Source organism: Balaenoptera acutorostrata, chromosome 13, assembly GCF_949987535.1.
Source record: "Balaenoptera acutorostrata chromosome 13, mBalAcu1.1, whole genome shotgun sequence".
NCBI lineage: Eukaryota > Metazoa > Chordata > Mammalia > Artiodactyla > Balaenopteridae > Balaenoptera > Balaenoptera acutorostrata.
In genome coordinates, this window is record NC_080076.1 from 42,000,069 (window position 1) to 42,021,119 (window position 21,051).

General features: G+C 38.2%; 1 protein-coding gene across 2 annotated transcripts; it reads right to left on the reverse strand.

The window, feature by feature from the left end:
- Positions 1–4,899: 4,899 nt before the first annotated feature.
- Positions 4,900–12,262, reverse strand: C13H18orf21 (chromosome 13 C18orf21 homolog). Of its 2 annotated transcripts, none has more exons than XM_007167084.2 (5): positions 12,123–12,262; positions 12,016–12,038; positions 9,568–9,767; positions 7,790–7,989; positions 4,900–5,489 (listed from the first exon to the last, which is right to left on the reverse strand). In XM_007167084.2, exons 1-5 carry the CDS (start codon positions 12,197–12,199, stop codon positions 5,336–5,338), a joined length of 654 nt encoding a protein of 217 aa, XP_007167146.1. In that variant the 5' UTR covers positions 12,200–12,262; the 3' UTR covers positions 4,900–5,335. The 2 variants fall into 2 exon arrangements, with proteins under 2 accessions (XP_007167146.1, XP_028018061.1); XM_028162260.2 differs by having other exon boundaries at positions 5,269–5,484.
- Positions 12,263–21,051: the final 8,789 nt, after the last annotated feature.

A 21,051-nucleotide genomic window follows, 5' to 3' on the forward strand; every position in this document is an offset into this window, starting at 1 on the left:
ATTTGGGGTCTTCTGTGTCTCCATACAAATTGTAAAACTTTTTGTTCTAATTCTGTGAAGAATGCCATGGGTAGTTTAATAGGGATTGCATTGAATCTGTAGATTGCTTTGGGTAGTATAGTCATTTTCACAATATTGATTCTTCCAGTCCAAGAACATGGTATATTTTTCCATCTGTTTGTGTCATCTTTGACTTCTTTCATTGGTATTTTATAGTTTTCTTTTTTTTTAATTGGAGTATAGTTGCTTTACAATATTGTGTTTGTTAGTTTATAATGTACAGCAAAGTGAATCAGCTAAACATATACATATATCCCCTCTTTTTTGGATTTCCTTCTCATTTAGGTCACCACAGAGCACTGAGTAGAGTTCCCTGTGCTATACAGTATATAGTTTTCTGAGTACGGGTCTTTTGCCTCCTTAGGTAGGTTTATTTCTAGGTATTTTATTCTTTTTTTTTTTTTATTCTTTTTGTTGCAGTGGTAAATCGGAGTGTTTCCTTAATTTCTCTTTCTGATCTTTCATTGTTAGTGTTTAGGAAGGCAAGAGATTTCTGTGCATTAATTTTGTATCCTGCAACTTTACCAAATTCATTGATTAGCTCTAGTAGTTTTCTGGTGGCATCTTTAGGATTTTCTATGTATAGTATCATGTCATCTGCAAACAGTGACAGCTTTACTTCTTTTCCAATTTGGATTCCTTTTATTTCTTTTTCTTCTCTGATTGCCATGGCTCGGACTTCCAAAACTATGTTGAGTTATAGTAGAGGGTAGATATCCTTGTCTTATTCCTGATCTTAGAGGAAATGCTTTCAGTTTTTCACCACTGAGAATGATGTTTGCTGTGGGTTTGTCATATATGGCCTTTATTATGTTGAGGTAGGTTCCCTCTATGCCCACTATCTGGAGAGTTTTTATCATAAATGGGTGTTGAATTTTATTAAAAGCTTTTTCTGCATCTATTGAGATGATCATATGGTTTTTATTCTTCAATTTGTTAACATGCTGTATCATATTAATTGATTTGCATGTATTGAAGAATCCTTGCATCCCTGGGATAAATCCCACTTGATCATGGTGTATGATCCTTTTAATGTGTTGTTGGATTCTGTTTGCTAGTATTTTGTTGATTATTTTTGCGTCTATGTTCATCAGTGTTATTGGTCTGTAATTTTCTTTTTCTGTGGTATTGGTATCAGGTGATGGTGGCCTCATAGAATGAGTTTGGGAGTGTTCCTTCCTCTGCAGTTTTTTGGAAGAGTTTGAGAAGGATGGGTGTTAGCTCTTCTCTAAATGTTTGATAGAATTCTCCTGTAAAGCCATCTGGTCCTGGACTTTTGTTTGTTGGAAGATTTTTAATCACAGTTTCAATTTCATTACTTGTGATTTGTCTGTTTATATTTTCTAATTCTTCCTGATTCAGTCTGAGAAAGTTGTACCTTTCTAAGAATTTGTCAGTTTCTTCCAGGTTGTCCATTTTATTGGCATATAGTTGCTTGTAGTAGTCTCTTATGATCCTTTGTATTTCTGCTGTGTCAGTTGTAATTTCTCCTTTCTCATTTCCAATTTTATTGATTTGTGTCCTCTCCCTTTTTTTCTTGATGAGTCTGGCCAAAGATTTACCAATTTTGTTATCTTCTCAAAGAATCAGCTTTTAGTTTTATTGATCTTTGCTATTTTTTCTTCATTTCTATTTCATTTATTTCTGCTCTGATCTTTATGGTTTCTTTCCTTCTACTGACTTTGGGGTTTTTTGTTTTTGTTCTTTTTCCAGGTGCTTTAGGTGTAAGATTAGATTGTTTGAGATTTTTCTTGTTTCTTGAGGTGAGATTGAATTGCTATAAACTTCCCTCTTAGAACTGCTTTTGCTGCATCCCATAGGTTTTGGGTTGTTGTGTTTTCATTGTCATTTGTTTCTAGGCATTTTTTAATTTCCTCTTTGATTTCTTCAGTGATCTCTTGGTTATTTAGCAGCACACTGTCTAGCCTCCATGTGTTTGTGGGGTTTTTTTTACAGTTTTTTGCCTGTAATTGATTTCTAATCTCATAGCATTGTGGTCAGAAAAGATATTTGATATGATTTCAATTTTCTTAAATTTTCCGAGGATTGATTTGTGACCCAAGATGTGATCTATCCTGGAGAATGTGCTGTGTGCACTTGAGAAGAAAGTGTATTCTGCCACTTTTGGGTGGAATGTCTTATAAATATCAATTAAATCTATCTGGTCTATTGTGTCATTTCAAGCTTGTGTTTCCTTATTAATTTTCTGTCTGGATGATCTGTCTATTGGTGTAAGTGGGATGTTAAGGTCCCCCACTATTATTGTGTTACTGTCGATTTCCCCTTTTATAGCTGTTAGCACTTTCCTTATGTATTGAGGTGGACCTATTTTGGGTGCATAAATATTTATAATTGTTATATCTTCTTTTGGATGGATCCCTTGATCATTAGGTAGTGTCCTTCCTTATCTCTTGTAACAGGCTTTATTTTAAAGTCTATTTTATCTGATGTGAGTATTGCTACTCCAGCTTTCTTGTGATTCCCGTTTGCATAGAATATCTTTTTCCATCCCCTCACTTTCAGTCTGTATGTGTCCCTAGGTCTGAACTGGGTCTCTTGTACACAGCATATATATGGGTCTTGTTTTTGTATCCATTCAGCCAGTCTGTGTCTTTTGGTTGGAGCATTTAAGCCATTTACATGAGGTAATTATCTATATGTATGTTCCTATTACCATTTTCTTAATTGTCTTGGGTTTGTTTTTGTGGTTCTTTTTCTTCTCTTGTGTTTCCTGCCTAGAGAATTTCCTTTAGCATTTGTTGTAGAGCTGGTTTGGTGGTGCTGAATTCTCTTAGCTTTTGCCTATCTATCTGTAAAGCTTTTGATTTCTCTATCGAATCTGAATGAGATCCTTGCTGGGTAGAGTAATCTTGGTTGTAGGTTTTTCCCTTTCATCACTTTAAATATGTCCTGCCCCTCCCTCTTGGCTTGCAGAGTTTCTGCTGAAAAATCAGCTGATAACCTTATGGGGATTCCCTTGTATGTTATATTTTGCTTTTCCCTTGCTGCTTTTAATATTTTTTCTTTGAATTTAATTTTTGTTAGTTTGATTAATATGTGTCTTGGTGTGTTTCTCCTAGGGTTTATCCTATATGGGACTCTCTGCGCTTCCTGGACTTGGGTGGCTATTTCCTTTCCCAATTTAGGGAAGTTTTCAACTATAATCTCTTTGAATATTTTCTCAGACCCTTTCTATTTCTCTTCTTCTTCTGGGACCCCTGTAATTTGAATGTTGGTGCGTTTAGTGTTGTCCCAGAGGTCTCTGAGACTGTTTTGAATTCTTTTCATTCTTTTTTCTTTACTCTGCTTCTTGGCAGTTATTTCCACCATTCTATCTTCCAGCTCACTTATTTGTTCTTCTGCCTGTTATTATCCTATTGATTCCTTCTAGTGTGTTTTTCATTTCAATTATTGTGTTGTTCATCTCTATTTGTTTGTTCTTTAGTTCTTCTAGGTCTTTGTTAAACATTTCTTGTATTTTCTCAATATGTGCCTCCATTCTGTTTCTGAGATTTTGGATCATCTTTCCTATCATTACTCTGAATTCTTTTTCAGGTAGTTTGCCTATTTCCTCTTCATTTATTTGGTCTTGTAGGTTTTTAACCTTGCTTCTTCATCTGCAGTATATTTTTTTGTTGTCTCACTTTTTTTGATGGGTGGGACTGTGTTCCTGTCTTACTGGTTGTTTGGCCTGAGGCTTCCAGCACTGGAGTTTGCAGGCAGTTGGGTAGAGCTGGGTCTTGGTGCACAGATGAGGAACTCTGGGAGACCTCACTCCAAGGAATATTCCCTGGGGTCTCAAGTTGTCTGTTAGTCCAGCAGTTCGGACTCAGTACTCCCACCACAGAAGCTCAGGCCTGACTCCTGGCCCGTGAACCAAGATCCCGCAAGCCACATGGCAAAAGAAAAAAAACAACATGGCGCAGAACAATAACAAAGAATAAGAAATAAAATGAAATTAGAAGAATAACAGATATATTAGAAACAATAAAAGTATAAATGAAACAACAACCGGAAGATAAAACAGAACCACAATAGCAAAAAAAAAAAAAAAAAAAAGTAATTAAAGGCCTTGGCTTAGGGAGGGTGTGGGGCTTAGGCAAGGGTGGGGTTTAGGCAGGGGGCTGGGGCCTATGCTCAGGACCCAGGAGGTCAGAAAAATGCCAAGTGGGGGGCGGGGCTTAGGCTCAGCACAGCTGGATGGGGCCCTGGAGTGCCTCTGGCCTCAGAGTGCAGAGTATCGGGGCCAGAACCTCAGCAGGCTCGCCAGGGCCCAAGTGGGTGGGGGAAACGCTAGCTACGTTCCCCCCCAATCCTCATACCCCCGAGGATCCCTCCCCGTTTACCTCTACTCTTCCTCCCCCATCCTCCAACGCCCCCACACAGCCAGAGGGGGCCCCAGAGGGTTGAGGACCAGGCCCGTGACCCCAGCAGGCTCCCTGGGGCCCAAGTGAGCAGGGGAAATGCTAGCTGTGCTCCCTTCCAATCCTCTGAACCCCTGAGGGTCTCTCCCCATCCCTGTTGATCCCCTTGCAGTGAGTGGGCCTCTCGAGGCATGGGAACCCCTTCCCTACCGCCACCCCTCAGGGGTGCCAGTCCCATTCCACCTCCACTTCTCCTCCCCCCTCGCTCCCCCTCCCATGTTCTACCTTGTCTTTTGGGGGTTCCTCCCATACCCTTGGGTGCCGAGCTCCCCCACCAGCATCTGGTAGGTGCCCTAGTTGTGAGGAGATGCGAACTCTGCGTCCTCCTACTCCGCCATCTTGAGTCTGCCTCCCCATGTTATGTTCTGATGTAAGTTTTGGACCTAAAAATAAGTCTTCACCAGAGCAAATGAAATGCCACTTGTGAAATATTATACTTTATACTTTTTCTGAATTATCAATAAGGTTACAGACACCTAGAAAGGAGTAAGCACACCTCTCATAAACGTCTCAATTTCCTTATGAAAGAAAATGACATAAATAATGAAAATTTAAGGGAGGAGAAAATAATAATATAACCACTCAATTCCATATATATCTTTACTACTTACAAGGACCTTTCATAATTTTTGATCCTCACAATCACCTGGTGAGGTAGGCAGGTTTCAGTTTTTCATTCTAACGAGGTATTTTCTCCATAAACAAACACTGAAGAAAGCCAAGAAAAGTTGGTCTTGAACCCTAGTTTCCATGTATTTTAAGGATAAATAAGTTCTTTAAAAAGCAGGTTTTCTGACTAACTTTAGTTTCAGAAATTACATTAAACATTTCTTATTTTCATAGTCCATCCTTTACAAAGAAGATAAGAAATTTCTGAAGTCCACCTTTGGATTCTTTTCAGATTCACTCTGACTAAGCAACATTTTTAGTTGAGAGAAGTGCTTCTTTGTTTTGCTCACATTCTTTGAGGAGCAAATGGGTGTTGACTGTCCAGATGTAGCTGTTCTGAAAAGAAACATAAAGCCACACTTAGGTATACTGACAAACAACAGTTCTTCCTTCTTAGCCTAGATACCTGCTACTAGAATCATTTTCTACTCTTCCATAATTATGGCGATATATGAGCAGTGGCTGTACCCAGCAAAGTCATTCCCATTTTATTAAAAAATCTCCTCACTAAACAGGCTACAGACAACATTTAGGAGGTATAATGGGTGGTTCTGGAAGCTTCTATCACCACCTGAAAGAGAAAGCTAAAGGCAAAGTATCATCAGGTCTGAGTTCCTTGTAAGTCTGACACCAAGATTCATGACAGTTCTAAGCAAGGACTTTAAAAACATATTTTTTCTTCACAGCTCAAGACCACTTCTTTCTCAAAAGTGAAGAATATCAACCTACACATACAGGTACCATTCCATTGTATTTTCGCCCCTACAATATAAGCTCCATGGGGCAGACACTTTGTACGACTAACTCTATATTCCAGTGCTTTTTAACAGTGCCAAGCATAGAGGAGGCCCTCTAAAAATATCAGCTGAATAGATGATTCCCCATCTGGTATGTGTGTATTTATGCCTCGTTCTATTTCCTTCCTTCTAATTGTGTTCATCCCCCCAAACAATATTTGGGGTTTGTCAGTCTCATCCTTCTCCTGACTCCCCATCCATGATAAATGTGAAATAGCTTTCTCTTTCCTGCATATATCTAAGAAGGAGTCTGGTCTAAATGCAACTGAATTGAATTATTTTAAATATGCCAAATGTTCTTTTATCTGCACGTGTCCAATAAAGTAGAAACTTCCATGATGAATTCCTACTGTACCAAACATCAAAATAATTAGGAATATACAGAAAACTGGACTTGAAATTTTAAATGTCAAACCCAATATAAAAATCCTCAATTCAGTAAAAACAAATAATCCAGTCCTTGCTGAATTTTGTTACTTATGTTCAAGAAACTACCAGACTCTTGTAACAAAATGTTTGTGTAAAAATTCCTTTCACAGTTTCTATGGAGTTAAATTTATTGATTAGCATAGTGAATATTGTACTGAGGATTACTAAAAATAAAACATGTGCCCAGTCACACAGCTAACTTAGTATCATTTCACAAATCCCTATTCAGTTAGATTTCCACAGGAATTTCTGATACAGGAAACAGCAAGAACAAAAGTTTAGAGCAGGAAAGTAAACTGTGAGTGGTTCAGTTTTGCTGACACATAAGATGAATTAAGACAAGTAAGAGAGGCAGACAGATTGGTGCCAGGTAGTGGGGGCTGGAAATCCATGCTGGAGTATTTGTTCCATATGCTACAGACTGAGGTGCTAAAGCTTCTAATCAGAACTGTGCTTTTAAAAAATATCAGACTCGGACTTCCTGGTGGCATGGTGGTTAAGAATCCACCTGCCAATGCAGGGGTCACAGATTTGTGCCCTGGTCCAAGAAGATCCCACATGCCGTGGAGCAACTAAGCCTGTGCGCCACAACTACTGAGCCCACATGCCACAACTACTGAGCCTGCACTCTACAGCCCATGAGCCACAACTACTGAGCCCGCGTGCCACAACTACTGAAGCCCTCATGCCCAGCACCTGTGCTCCGCAACAAGAGAAGCAACCCTGTAAGCCTAGAGCCCATGCTCCACAACAAGAGAAGCCACTGCAAGGAGAAGCCCATGCACCACAACGAAGAGTAGCCCCTGCTCGCCAAAACTAGAGAAAGCCTGCATGCAGCAACGAAGACCCAATGCAGTGAAAGATAAGTAAATAAATAAATAAATTTATAAAAAATAAAAATAAAAAATATCAGACTAGAAGGGCTTGAAATTAGGAGCAGGAAGACTCAGGGAATTATTGTAGTAGTCCTGGCAAAGAGTGAATAATGACCTGAACAGATAGCAGCAGCAAGGAGAAAAAGGAAAGAATAGCTGCAGACACCTTGGAAGCAGGATGGATAGAAACTGGTGATTAACTGAACCAAGACTGAGGGAGTAGGATTGTCAACTATACTCACCATTTCAGGTCAGAATGTCTAGAAGGGCATGTTCATTTACAGAATAAGGAACTTAGGAGGATGGGCAGGTTTGAGTAGTTACCTGTGGGGACATGTAGGGGTGGGAAGTGGATATATTTAATAGGCAGCTGGGAACAGGCCCAGGGAGAGACTGGAAGTAGAGGAACACACCTGGAAGTCAGTGCAGTGATGACTTCCTCAACTGCATGGCAATTTCAGGGAGTGTATTAACAGAGAAATTAGAACTCATGGGTTAACACCAGTAATTTAAATAGCTTAATGGATTAAGATACCTGAAAATCAATGCTGGGCTCTTGGCTTTGGAACCAGACATATCATGATTTAGCTTTGCAGAACTTAGAGTCTTTCTCTCTGGGGTCTTTAGGCTGAGTTTACTCGCAGGAGTGGTAGGATTGCTCTTCAATGTTGATAGAAAGCTTCTACTTTTACCATGATGTTTAACTGCTCTGTTGCATGTTTTACAAGTAATCAACTGCCATAAAAAGAAGAAATAGTGGGTCTGATTTCTCTTATAATTTAATCCAATAAACTGCATGCTCATTGAATTCATATACATAAGGGACTAAACCAGGTACTACAGGGTGAGTAACAAAGGCTGCCCTCAGCAAGCTGGTAAACTAGCAGCAGGAATCAGATAAGACACAAATTTAAAAGAAAATCTTCAATAAAAAGTTAATGGCTAAACATTTGTATATAATTTAAAACACCTTTTTAAAGATGATAAAGTCTTTACTTTCTCAATGTAAAACCGTGTTCGGGGGGGAATGGAGGAGACTGGGAATGATATCCCTTAACATCTGGAAAGTTGTTCTTTATAATAGTAGACATTTAGCATTTTTTTGCAGACAAACTCCAAGGCTTTTCCCAATAAAACATGGCAAAATATCACTGAAAATTTAATTGACTCCTTCAAACCTTTAGTGATTCTGTAAATACAGGTCTAAAGCAATTTATAAAACCAATCAAATGAATCCTCACATTCTCATACTTCTTCACTTCATTAGCGATAGAGGTTGACTTTCTTTTCAGGATTCATTTTTCAAGACATGGTTCATTTTATAGCTAAATGCCTTTCTTCTATATATCTGACTCACAAGGCACAGGATTCAGCCCAGGCCTCAACAAAATTAACAGAAACTAGTTTAGCTGAGAAGTACTCTGATGTTCATGAGCAGGTAAAAATGCATTTACAGAGGTCTATTTAAGTTGTTCTATGCTTTATACAAACAATTTTATGACAAAGCAAAATTCATTTACCTGTCCAATTATGGTAAACTCCTAAATATGGCAGTTCCAATCTAAGTCATTACCGACTGTAGTCTTGGGCCAGACATATCTCTCATAATGTCCAGAATGCCCAGCACAGCGCCTGGTAGTAAGCAGGCACTCAAATAGTTAATAAATGTTAACACAGAACATGCAGATAAAGTGTATCTGATACTGGTCTCTATATAGTAAACCAGAGTAATTTGCTTTTGGTTGTTTTATTGCACTTAACATCCCCAATACACAGCACTGTCTGGCATAAGATAGATCCTCAATGAATGTTTGATGAATGAACATAAGATGCACTTACCTTTGTTGGGCATAAACTTAAATACATACTCTGACATGGAGCCGAGGTGACTGAAGAAGTAACACTGGTATCTAATACATAAGGCAAGAGCCTTATGTATACCTAATACATACTGCTGTTCGAAGAAAAGAACCATTAGCTGAAAAACTAATTTAGTGGTAACTGCAGTTCAGGTGAAGTCACACTGGTGAGCTCAAGAAATTCTCAACTTTGTGAAAATAATTGTGCTCAGCAATAAGATCTGGGCAATTGAGAGTTCATGATGTTTGGTTTTAGGTAATTGTGAAAAACAAAAATAAGCTGTACTCTTGATGACACAGTAATCACTAGAAAGAAATCCTATGTATATATTTTGACAATCTAAATATACTACTACAAACTTCTGAGTTATATTCAGGCTAATTCTTAACCTCATCTTAAGTGAAAGAAAAGAAAATTCTGGTTTATTTATACATACTGGAATTGAAATCTTACCAATACACTTTTGGAGTCTTTGTACTTTTTCAAAATTTTTGCTTCTTTAAAACTGAGTGTATAATTTCTTGCTTCTCGATTAAGAAGTTTCTGTATTTTGGTTGTCAGTTTGGGTTTGGGTTTGAGACGTACTCGAGACTTATCCTGAACCAGCAACTGGAAACAGTATGGACATGCTCCTTCAAAAGTGCTTTTATCATCTAAAATTATACAAATGAAACTCACGAGTCAGCAAACAGAATATTTTGTTACTGCAAACTATCAATATTATAAATGCAAAAGAGTATATTATTTAATACAAGCAAATATACATTTTCCTTAAGCAAACTCAAAATATGAGAATTTACAAAAAGATAAATCAGCAATAATTTATTTTACAAAACACTATAATTCTATCCATTCACTCCTTTTAGCAACAGATAGGTAAGTCCCCACCCTTTGCTACATTGTTCATTACTTGCTACCAAGTAAAAAAGGCTGTATGTCTCAGCAATTTTACAAACACATTTATCACAAAATAACAAATTATACTGTGACTTTTCGTTTTTAAACAATTAGCACAATTTTGTGATTGTGAGCTGGGCTTTGTCTGCAGTACAAGGTAACAGGACAACAGACTTGCCCCAGGACCTTTATGCAATCAGGAAAGCATTCACTCACCGTCTACCAGGCTAGGCTGTGGAGACATAAATATGGAAGTAAAGGAGTTGCTATCTTTATAGAACTCATGCTCTTGGGGAGCCCTAAGCAAATAAAGATAAGATTGGTAAAAACTGCAACAGAATATGATTAAAATGCCCTGAAAATTATTAAACTCTGCATAGACTAGCCAGAAACACTTCAAACAGGCTTGACAAGTCATCACAGGTGACTGTAAACTCTTATGTGTATTTGGAAATGGCATCTATTATTGGTAACGGGCTTTCAGGTACAAGTACAGTGAAAAAGCAAGCATGGTTATTTAAGGAAAGGTGAGGCGTGAAGGTGATGCTGCTGAAAAGGAAGGTGGGCACACTATCTGTTATTCAATAAATATTTATTGGTGAGCCCTGTGTAAAGCTAAAGACCATGTTCGTAACTCAGCTCTGCCAAACGTAAAATTCATTCATAATTACTGAGTGACAGTTAAGTGCCAGGCACTGTTCAGGGTGTGGGAAATACCACAGTGGACAAAGGACAATTCATGCAGAGAGACAATGAATACAACAATGCCAAATGTTAAGTGCTGGGGAGAAAAAAGAAATACAGGAAGAGGGGAATGGGGCGTAGCGATGGAGCTGCTATAATCTTAAATAGGGCAGCCAGGGAAGGCTTTGTGGGGTGACATTTGCAAGAGACCAGCAGGAAGTGAGGGAAGAATCCAAGGAGATATGTGAGGTAAGATTTCCAGGTAGAAGGAAGGGCAGGTGCAAAGGCCGTGAAACAGCACGGGGGCCTGGCAGTGGTTGGAGTTCAGTGAACAAAAGGGAGAGCAGGTCAGAGAGGTAATGCAGACCTATGACATAGGGCCATGAAGTCCCTTTAAAAGATTTTCACTTTTACTCTGAGATGGGCAGTTATTTCAGAGTTGGTAGCAGAGAAGTGACATGGTCTAGCTTAGGTTTCTATTAGGCTCACGTTGGCTGCTGGATTGAGACTGGACTGTAGAAATGCATGGGAGCTATTGCCAATAATCCAGGAGAGAAACTGATGGCTTGGACCAGGGTGGTAAGTTGGATGTGGAAAGAAGTGGCTAGATAGTGGATATATTTTAAAGCCAATGGGATTTGCTGGCCTACTGGCTTGGGGAGGAAGGCTGTTAGTGAGTCAAGAGTGGCTCCTAGGTTTTTGGGCTAATTCTTAAGGATGGGGTTACCGTTTACTAAAATAGGAATAACTGGAGGAGGCGGGTTGTCGTGTTGGGGGATAAAGCTTGAATTTTCGCCTAACATAATATTCAAAAAAAGTTGTCAACGTATCTGGATGAGTCTAGGATTCGGGGGAGTGGTCTGGACTGGGGATATAAATTTGCAAGTCCTCAGTATGCAGAATTTAAAGGCCATGAGAGTAGATGAAAAACTGTCACCAAGGAATTGAGTGTAGCTAGAAAAGACGTCCAAGGGATGAGTCCTGGGACACTCCAACATTTGTAAGTTGGGGAAATTAGGAGAAACCAGCAAAACAGAAGTACTGGCTAAAGAGGTAGGAGGTGAACTTTGTGATGGTCCGGAAGCCAAGTGAGGAAACTATTTCGAGTAGACTGATCAATGCGTCAAATGCCGCTAATAGGTCAGACAAGATAAGGCACGTTAAGGAATTTGGATTTTTTACGAAACTGAGAAGCCTCTAGAGGGGGTTTATTATGGCAGTGGGTCGATCCGATTTTTTGGATCATCCTGAGCGTTGTGGGGAATGAAGGCGAGCGGGGCGACGACAGCCTGACCCACAACCAACGGGCGTCCTCCCTACCGTGTGACGAACTGTAGGCCCAGCTGCAAAAGAGAAAGAGACTCATAAGGGACGAGGAAACACCCCCTAGCGGCTAGCCTCCCGCTCCCCCGCCCTCCCTCTCTTACAGGAGATAGCGGGCCTGGCCCGGGCAGCTATCTTGTAGTTTCCGCGCCGCAGCCTCAAGGTAGTGCTTCTGCCTCATAGCCACCTCCACACTGCTGAGACCCGCGGACAAAAAAAAGACTCCGGAAACCGGCTTCCCAACGTGGCGGACTTTGACGTCGGGATAAGAGCTCCCTCCGGAAACAGATGCCCTCAGCTGAAGGGTTCCGGTGCCTTCGCGTCCGGTCCGGCGCGCAGGCGGCCCTCCCCGCGCCGTTGGCCCCGCCCCCGGGTCCCGCCCCGTCCCCGCGGGCAAGGTGGCGATCACCTCAGACGATAGTCTGGGCGGAGCAGCTTGACTGGGCAGGGGTGGCAGCGTCAGGAGCCGAGGGTGCCGCCCGCCTCTCCGTCTTTGTCTGGTAGCCTCCTTTACCATACCCCTGTTGTCATTTCATCAGCCCCCGTCGCCCTCTAAATTTGCGGGCTGGGATACTGACTTGGGCCGCGGCGGGCGGAAGCGCGGTCCGCAGCGGGGCAGCTGGGAGAAGCGAGGCCTCGAGCTTCCTTCCTTCCTTCCCTTCCTTCAACTGAAATTCACATGACATAACGTTAACCAATTTTAGGTGAACAACTCAGCGATGTTTAGTACAATTGCAGTGTTGTGCAAACACCACTGTTACTAGTTTGGAAACATTTCTATCAGCCTACCGGTACCCCATTAGCAGTGACTCCCCATTCTTCCCTCGCTCTCAGCCCCTGGCAACCACTAGTCTGCTTTTTGTCTCTATGGATTTACCTATTCTGGACATATCATATAAATGGAATCATACATGAAATCTCTTGTGTGAGGCTTCTTCCATTTAGTATAATGTATTTGAGGTTCATCCACTTTGCAGCATATATCAGAACTTCATTCCTTTTTATGGCTGAGTAATATTATGTTGTATGTATGTACCATGTATTGTTTATCCATTCATCCGTTGATAGACATGTGAGTTGTTTCTACCTTTTGGCTATTGTGAATAATGCTGCTGTGAACTTGAACATGTATTTGCTACTGTATCTGTTTTCTATTCTTTTGGATTTATACCTAGTAGTGAAATTGCTGGGTCATACTGTAATTCCATTTTTAACAAGGATTCCAGTTTCTCCACATCCTCACCAACACTCATTTTCTGGGTTTTTAAAAAAAATTCTAACCATCCTAGTAAGTGTGAAGTAGCATCTCTTTGTGGTTTTGATTTGCATTTGTCTAATGGCTAATGATGTTAAGCATCTTTTCATGTGTTGTTGGCAATTTGTATATCTTTGAAAAAATGTCTGTTCCACTTCTTTGCCCATGTTTAAACTGGATTATTTGCCTTTTGTTGTTGAGTTGTTAGAGTTTTTAAAAAATATATTCTGGATACTAGACCCTTATTTATCCTTCATTTTTAAGTTCATGAAGGAGTCAAATGATGCAAAAGTTTGTAAAGAGAAACTATATATTTACCGCTGTATAGACATAATTTAATTTTTCAGAAGAAAAGTTATTACGTCTGCTCTTCCCACCTTTTATCCTGCTTCTGTGAGGTGATCAACATTAGCAGTTGGGTCCCTTCTCCTTCTATGACCTTACACATGTAAGCACTTGTATGAATGTATAAATATCCCCAATACAAAAAACAAAAATAGAATGTTAGTCCTTTACTACATAACTTGCCTTTTCCCTTAACAACAGGCCACAAACATCTCTCTAGTATATACAGTTCTCACATGTACTTTTTTTTTTAAACTTACAGTTTTTGTTGTTGTTGTTTTGTTTTGTTTTTTTATAAATTTATTTATTTTATTTTTAGCTGTGTTGGTTCTTCGTTTCTGTGCGAGGGCTTTCTCCAGCTGCGGCAAGCGGGGGCCACTCTTCATCGCGGTGCGCAGGCCTCTCACTATCGCGGCCTCTCTTGTTGCGGAGCACAGGCTCCAGACGCACAGGCTCAGTAGTTGTGGCTCACGGGCCTAGTTGCTCCGCGGCATGTGGGATCTTCCCAGACCAGGGCTCGAACCCGTGTCCCCTGCATTGGCAGGCAGACTCTCAACCACTGCGCCACCAGGGAAGCCCCAAAATGTACAAATCTTAAATGTACAATTTAAAAAGTGAGTATACTCCTATCAAGATATAGCACATTTCCAACCCCCTGGAAGAAGAACCACACTCTATCAAGATTTTCCTCATCCCGTAAGTCCCCCCCGTAGTGATCTTTCCCAGTCACCTGCCCCTCAAAGAGGCACCACTTTTCTTCTCCTTCCTCCTTCTCCTCTTCCCCCTCCTTCTTCTTCTTCTTCTTTTTCTTCTATCATATATTAGTTTCACCTGTCCAGAATTTCATACAAATGGAATCATATGATATACACTTTTCACATAAATTAGTTATGACTTTCTAGAACTTCACATTAATGGATTGAAATAGTATGTACTTCTTTTACAGTTTTTATTGCTGGGTGGCGTTCCATTTTATGGTTATACTACATTTTGTTTATTCATTCACCTGTTGATGAACATTTGGACTGTTTCCAGTTTTTGTCTATTTTAAATAGAGCTGTGATTAACATTCTTACACAAGTCTTTTTGTAACCTATATTTTCACTTTTCTTGGGTGAATAAGAGTAGAATTTCTTGGTCAAATGAGCATGTTTAACTTTATAAGAAATGGGCAAATATTTTTGCAAGGTATTTGGACCACTTTGGATTCTCATCAAGAGTGTATGAGAGTTCCAGTTGCTCCACATTTTTGCTAATATTTGGTGTTGTCAGTCTTTTAACTTTTGAACCATTGTAATAGTATGGAGTGATATCTCTTTGTGGTTTCAATATTCACTTGACTGGTGAATAATGATATTGAGCACTTTTTCATGTGCTTATTGGCCATTTGTGTGACTTCCACTGTGAAGTGTCTATTCAAGTCTTTTGCCCATTTAAAAAATTGTGTTTGTTTTTATTATCAAATTGTAGGAGATTATTTTATTTTATTTTATTTCATTTCATTTTGCGGCACCACGCAGCTTATGGAATCTTAGTTCCCTGACCAGATATTAAACCTGGGCCCTTGGCAGTGAGTGTGTGGAGTCCTAACCACTGGACCACCAGGGAATTTCCCATTATATATTCTTAATAAAAGTCTTGACTACCCATTTTCTTAATGGTGTCTTTTGATGAGCAGAAGTTTTAATTTTGATGAAATCAAATTTGTTGATTTTTGTTATTTTTCTTGTATGGTTATTGCTCATCTAGCCCCAGATTGTAAGATATTCTCCTATATTGTCTTCTAAAAGCTTGGTAATTTTGTTTTTATGTTTAGGTCAATGAGACATCTCAAATTAATTTTTGTGTGGTGTGAGGGCAGGGTGTTAGTAGTTCCAGCAACATTTGTTGTAAAGACTAGCCTTTCGCCATTGAATTTATTTAGCACCTTTGTCAAAACCAATTGATCACTTAACTGTGGGTCTATTTATGGACTTTCTAGTCTGTTGTATGGATCTATTTGTCTACCTTTATGTAGATACCATACTGTCTTAATTACTATAATTTTGTAATAAACCTTGAAGTCAGGTAGTATAAGTGCTCCAGCTTTGTTCTACTTTCCCAAGATTACTTTGGGTATTCCAGATCCTTTGCCTTTCCATATGCATTTTAGAATTTTCCTGCCAATTTCTAAAAGGAGCCTATTGACATTGAATTGTAGGGAGACCATTGTGGGGAGAATTGACATCTAAAAAATGTTGAATTTAAATCCATAAATGTAGTATATATCTCCATTTATTTAAGTCTTCATTAATTTATCTTTGCAATGTTTTGTTGTTTTCAGTGTACAGGGCTCACATGTCTTTTATGAAATTCATTCCCAATATTTTATGCTTTTGATGGTATTGTAAATGAGATTATTTTTTATTATTTATTTATTTATTTATTTACTCATTTATTTGGCTGCACAGGGTCTTAGTTGTGGCACGCTGGATCTTCATTGCAGCATGCTGGATCTTCACTGCAGCATGTGGGATCTTCATTGTGACATGTGGGATCTTTAGTTGCAGCATGTGGGATCTAGTTCCCTGACCAGGGATTCAACCCGGGCCCCCTGCATTGGGAGCACAGAGTCTTAGCCACTGGACCACCAGGGAAGTCCCCAAGATTATTTTTTAATTCCACTTTCCCAATATAGACATACTATTGATTTTAATATATTGACTTAGTTAAGCTCACGCATTAGTTTACGAGTAACCTAGTTAAACTCATGTATTAGATCTAGAAGGTTTGTTCCTATAGTTGATTCCTTAGGATTTTCTATACAAATGATCATGCCACCTGCAAATAGGGGTATATATAGTTCTTCTTTTTCAATCTACGTGCCTTCTGTTTCTTTTTCTTCCCTTATTGAACTGGCAAAGACCTCCAATACAATAGAATTGGCAAGAGCAGAAAACCTTACTTTCTTTCTATTATTAGGGAAAATGTGTTTAGTGTTTCACCATTAAGAATTAATTAGTTGTAGGTTTTTCACAGATACCTGCAATTGAATTAAACAAACTCTCTTTTGTTCCCAGTTTACTGAGAGTTAAAAACCTTTTTTTTCATAATGAATAGGTATTGAATTTTGTCAGATGCTTTCTTTGCATCAGTTGAGATAGTCATATGTTTTTCTTTATTACCTAAATATAGTGGGTTACACTGATTGGTCTCTGAATGCTAAACAAACTTTGTATTCCTAGGATTAAACCGTACTTTTTCATGATGGATTTATGTATTGTTATGTTTGATTTACTGATATTTTGTGAATAATTTTTGTATTCATATCTTATAAGGTCTTTGGTATCAGGGTTATGCTGATCTCATAAAACAAGTTGGAAAGTGTGCCTTTATCCTTTGTGTTCTGAAAGAGTTTAAGATTGATATTATTTCTTCCTTAAATGTTTGATAGAATTTACTAGTGAAACCATCTTAGGCTTAGGTTTTCTCTGAGAGTTTTTGGTAATAAATTCAATTTCATTAATAAATATAAAGTTACTCAGATATTCTACTTTTTGTGTTAGTTTTGGTAAGTTGTATTTTTAAGCTATTTGTTAAAGGGTCTTCTTTAAGTAAAAAAGAAAAGGCCATAAGTAGAAATAAGAAAATATATGAATTATATTACAATAAAGATGTTAAAAAAAAAAGAAAATATATGAAAGAAAAAATCTCACTGGTAAAGGCAAGTATACAGTAAAGGGAATGGACCAGCCACTTAAAAAGCTAGTTTGAAGGTTAAATGACAAAAGTACTAAAATCAACTATAACTACAGTAAGTAGTTAAGGGATACTCAAAATTAAAAGATATAAAATAAGATATCAAGAACACAAAACATTGTGGCGGTGATGGAGTAAAACTTTAGGTGCTTTTAGAATGCATTCAAAGTTAAGGACTATCAGCTTAAAATAAACAACTATACGTATAAGTCAATATTTAGGAACTTCATGGTAACCACAAACCAAAAACCTACAATAGATACACAAAAATGAAGAGACAGGAACCCAAAAATAACAATAAAGAAAACCATCAAATAGAAAGGGAAGAGACCAAGAGAAGAAAATAACAGGGAAGAACTACAAAAACTACCAGAAAACAGTTAACAAGATGGCAAAAAGTACATGCCTATCAATAATCACTTTAAATGTAAATGGACTGAATGTTCCAATCAAAAGACATAGGGTGGCTGAATGAATAAAAAAAGAAGACCCATCTATATGCTCCCTACAAGAGACTCTCTTCACATTTAAAGACACACAGAGACTGAAAGTGAGGAGTTGGAAAAAGATATTCCATGCAAATGGAAATGAACAGAAAGTTGGGGTAGCAATACTCATTTCAGATAAGGTAGACTTTAAAACAAAGCCTACAATAAAAGACAAAGAAGGACATTATATAATAATAAAGGATCAATACAAGAAGGGGATATAATATTTGTAAACATATATGCACCTAAGACAGGAGCACCTAAATATATACAGCAGATATTAACAAACATAAAGAGAGAAATTGACAATAATACAATAATAGTAAGGGAGTTTTAACACCTCACTTACATCAATGGAGAGATCATCTACTCATCCAATAAGGAAAATTGTCCTTAAATGACACATTATACTAGATGGAATATACAGAACATTCCATTCCAAAACTGCTGAATACACATTCTTTTCAAGTGCACATGAAATGTTCTCCAGGATAGAACACATGTTAGGCCACAAAACAAATCTCAAAAAATTTAAGAAGATTGAAATTATATCAAGCATCTTTTCTGACCACAATGATATCAAACTGGAAATCAATTACAAGAAGAAAACTGTAAAACCCACAAATATGTGGAGACTAAATAACATGCTGCTAAGCAACCAATGAATCAATGAAGAAATCAAAGGGGAAATAAAAAATACCTTGTGATAAATAAAAATGGAAACACACTTTTCCAAAATCTATGGGACACAGCAAAAGCAGTTCTCAGATGGAAGTTCCTAGTGATACAGACCTACCTCAAGAAACAAGAAAAATATCGAATAAACAACTGGACTTTACACCTAAAGGAATAGAAAAAGAAGAAACAAAGCTGCAAAATTAGTAGAATGAAAGCAATAATGAAGATCAGAAATAGAGACTAAAAAATAATAGAAAAGATATATGAAACTAAGAGCTGGTTCTTTGAAAAGATTAAAAAATAAAGATAAACGTTTAGCCACACTTATCAAAAGAGAGAGAGAGAGAGAGGGCTTAAATAGATTCAGAATTGAAAGGACAAATTACAACTGATACTACAGAAATACAAAGAATCATGGGACTACTATAAGCAATTACATGCCAACAAATTGGACAATCAAGAAGAAAGCTAAATTCCTAGAAACATACAATCTTCCAAGACTGAATCAGGAAGAAATTGAAAATCTGAACAGACCAATTAGAAGTAATGAAATTGGGACTTCCCTGGTGGCGCAGTGGTTAAGAGTCTACCTGCCAATGAAGGGGACACGGGTTCAAACCTGGTCGGGGAAGATCCCACATGCCGTGGAGCAACTAAGCCCATGTGCCACAACTACTGAGCCTGCACTCTAGATCCCACGAGCCACAACTACTGAGCCTGTGAGCCACAACTACTGAGCCTGTGAGCCACAACTACTGAAGCCTGTGCCTAGAGCCTGTGCTCTGCAACAAGAGAAGCCACCGCAATAAGAAGCCCGCACACCACAACGAAGAGTAGCCCCCGCTGTCTGCAACTAGAGAAAGCCTGCGCCCAGCAACAAAGACCCAATGCAGCCAAAAATAAATAAATTAAATAAATAAATTAAAAACAAAAAACAAACAAACAAAAAAACAAGTAATGAAATTGAATCAGTAATCCAAAAACTCCCAACAAAAAAAAGCCCAGGATCAGATGGCTTCACAGGTGAATTCTACTAAACATTTAAAGAAGAGTCAACACCTATCTTTCTCAAACTACTACAAAAAATTGAAGAAGAAGGAATGCTTCTGAACTCATTCTACAAGGCCAGCATTGCCAAAGCCAGACAAAGACACTACAAAAAAAAAGAAAATTACAGGACAATATCCCTAATGAACATAGATGCAAAAATCCTTAACAAAATATTAGCAAACTGAATTCAATGATACATTAAAAGGATCATACTCCATGACCAAGTGGAATTTATTCCAGGGCTGAAAGGATGGTTCCGTATCTGCAAATCAATCAGTGTGATACACCACATTAATGAGATGATAAAAATCATATGATTATTTCAATAGATGCAGAAAAATCATTTGACAAAATTCAACATCCACTTATGGTAAAAACTCTCAACAAAGTGGGAATAGAGGGAACATATCTCAAAATAATAGAGGCCATTTATGACAAAACCACAGCACACATCATACTCAATGGTCAAAAATGGAAATCATTTCCTCTAAGATGAGGAACAAGACAAGGAAGCCCACTCTTAACACTTTTATTCAACATAGGATTGGAAGTCCTGGACACAGCAATCAGAGAAGAAAAAGAAATAAAAACCATCCAAATAAGAAAGGAAGAAGTAAAATTGTCACTGTTTGCAGATGATGATCCTATATATAGAAACCCTAAAGACTCCACCAAAAAACTATTAGAAATAATAAATTCAGTAAAGTTGCAGCATACAAAATTAACATGCAGAAATCTGTTGCATTTCTATACACTAATAACAAAATATCAGAAGGAGAAATTAGAAAATAGTCCCATTTACAATTGCAGTAAAAAGAACAGAATACCTACCCAAGGAGGTAAAGATGTGTACTCAGAAAACTATAAGACACTGATGAAAGAATTTGAAGATGATGCAAACAGATGGAAAGATATACAAGGCTCATGCATTGGAAGCATTAATATTGTTAAAATGACCATATTACCCAAGGCATCTACAGATTCAGTGCAATCCCTATCAAAATACCAAAGGCATTTTTCAACAGATCTAGACCGAATAATCCTAAAATTTATATGAAACCAAAACAGACGCCAAATAGCCTAAGCAATTTTGAGAAAGAAGAACAAAGCTGGAGGTGTTATGCTCCTTGATTTCAAACTATACTGCCAAGCTTTAATAATCAAAACATTATGGTACAGCACAAAAACAGACACAGATAAATGAAACAGAATAGAGAGCCCAAAGTGAACCCATGCTCATATTAATCTATGACAACCTACTGAATGGGAGAAGATATTTGCAAATGATATGTCTAATAAGGGGTTAATATCCAAAATATATAAAGAACTCATACAACTCAACAACAACAACCTAAAAAAACCCAAGCAAGTTAAAAAATGGGCAGAGGATCTGAATAGACATATTTCCTAAGGAGACATACAGATGGCTAACAGGTATATGAAAAGAGGCTCAACATTACTAGTCATCAGGCAAATGCA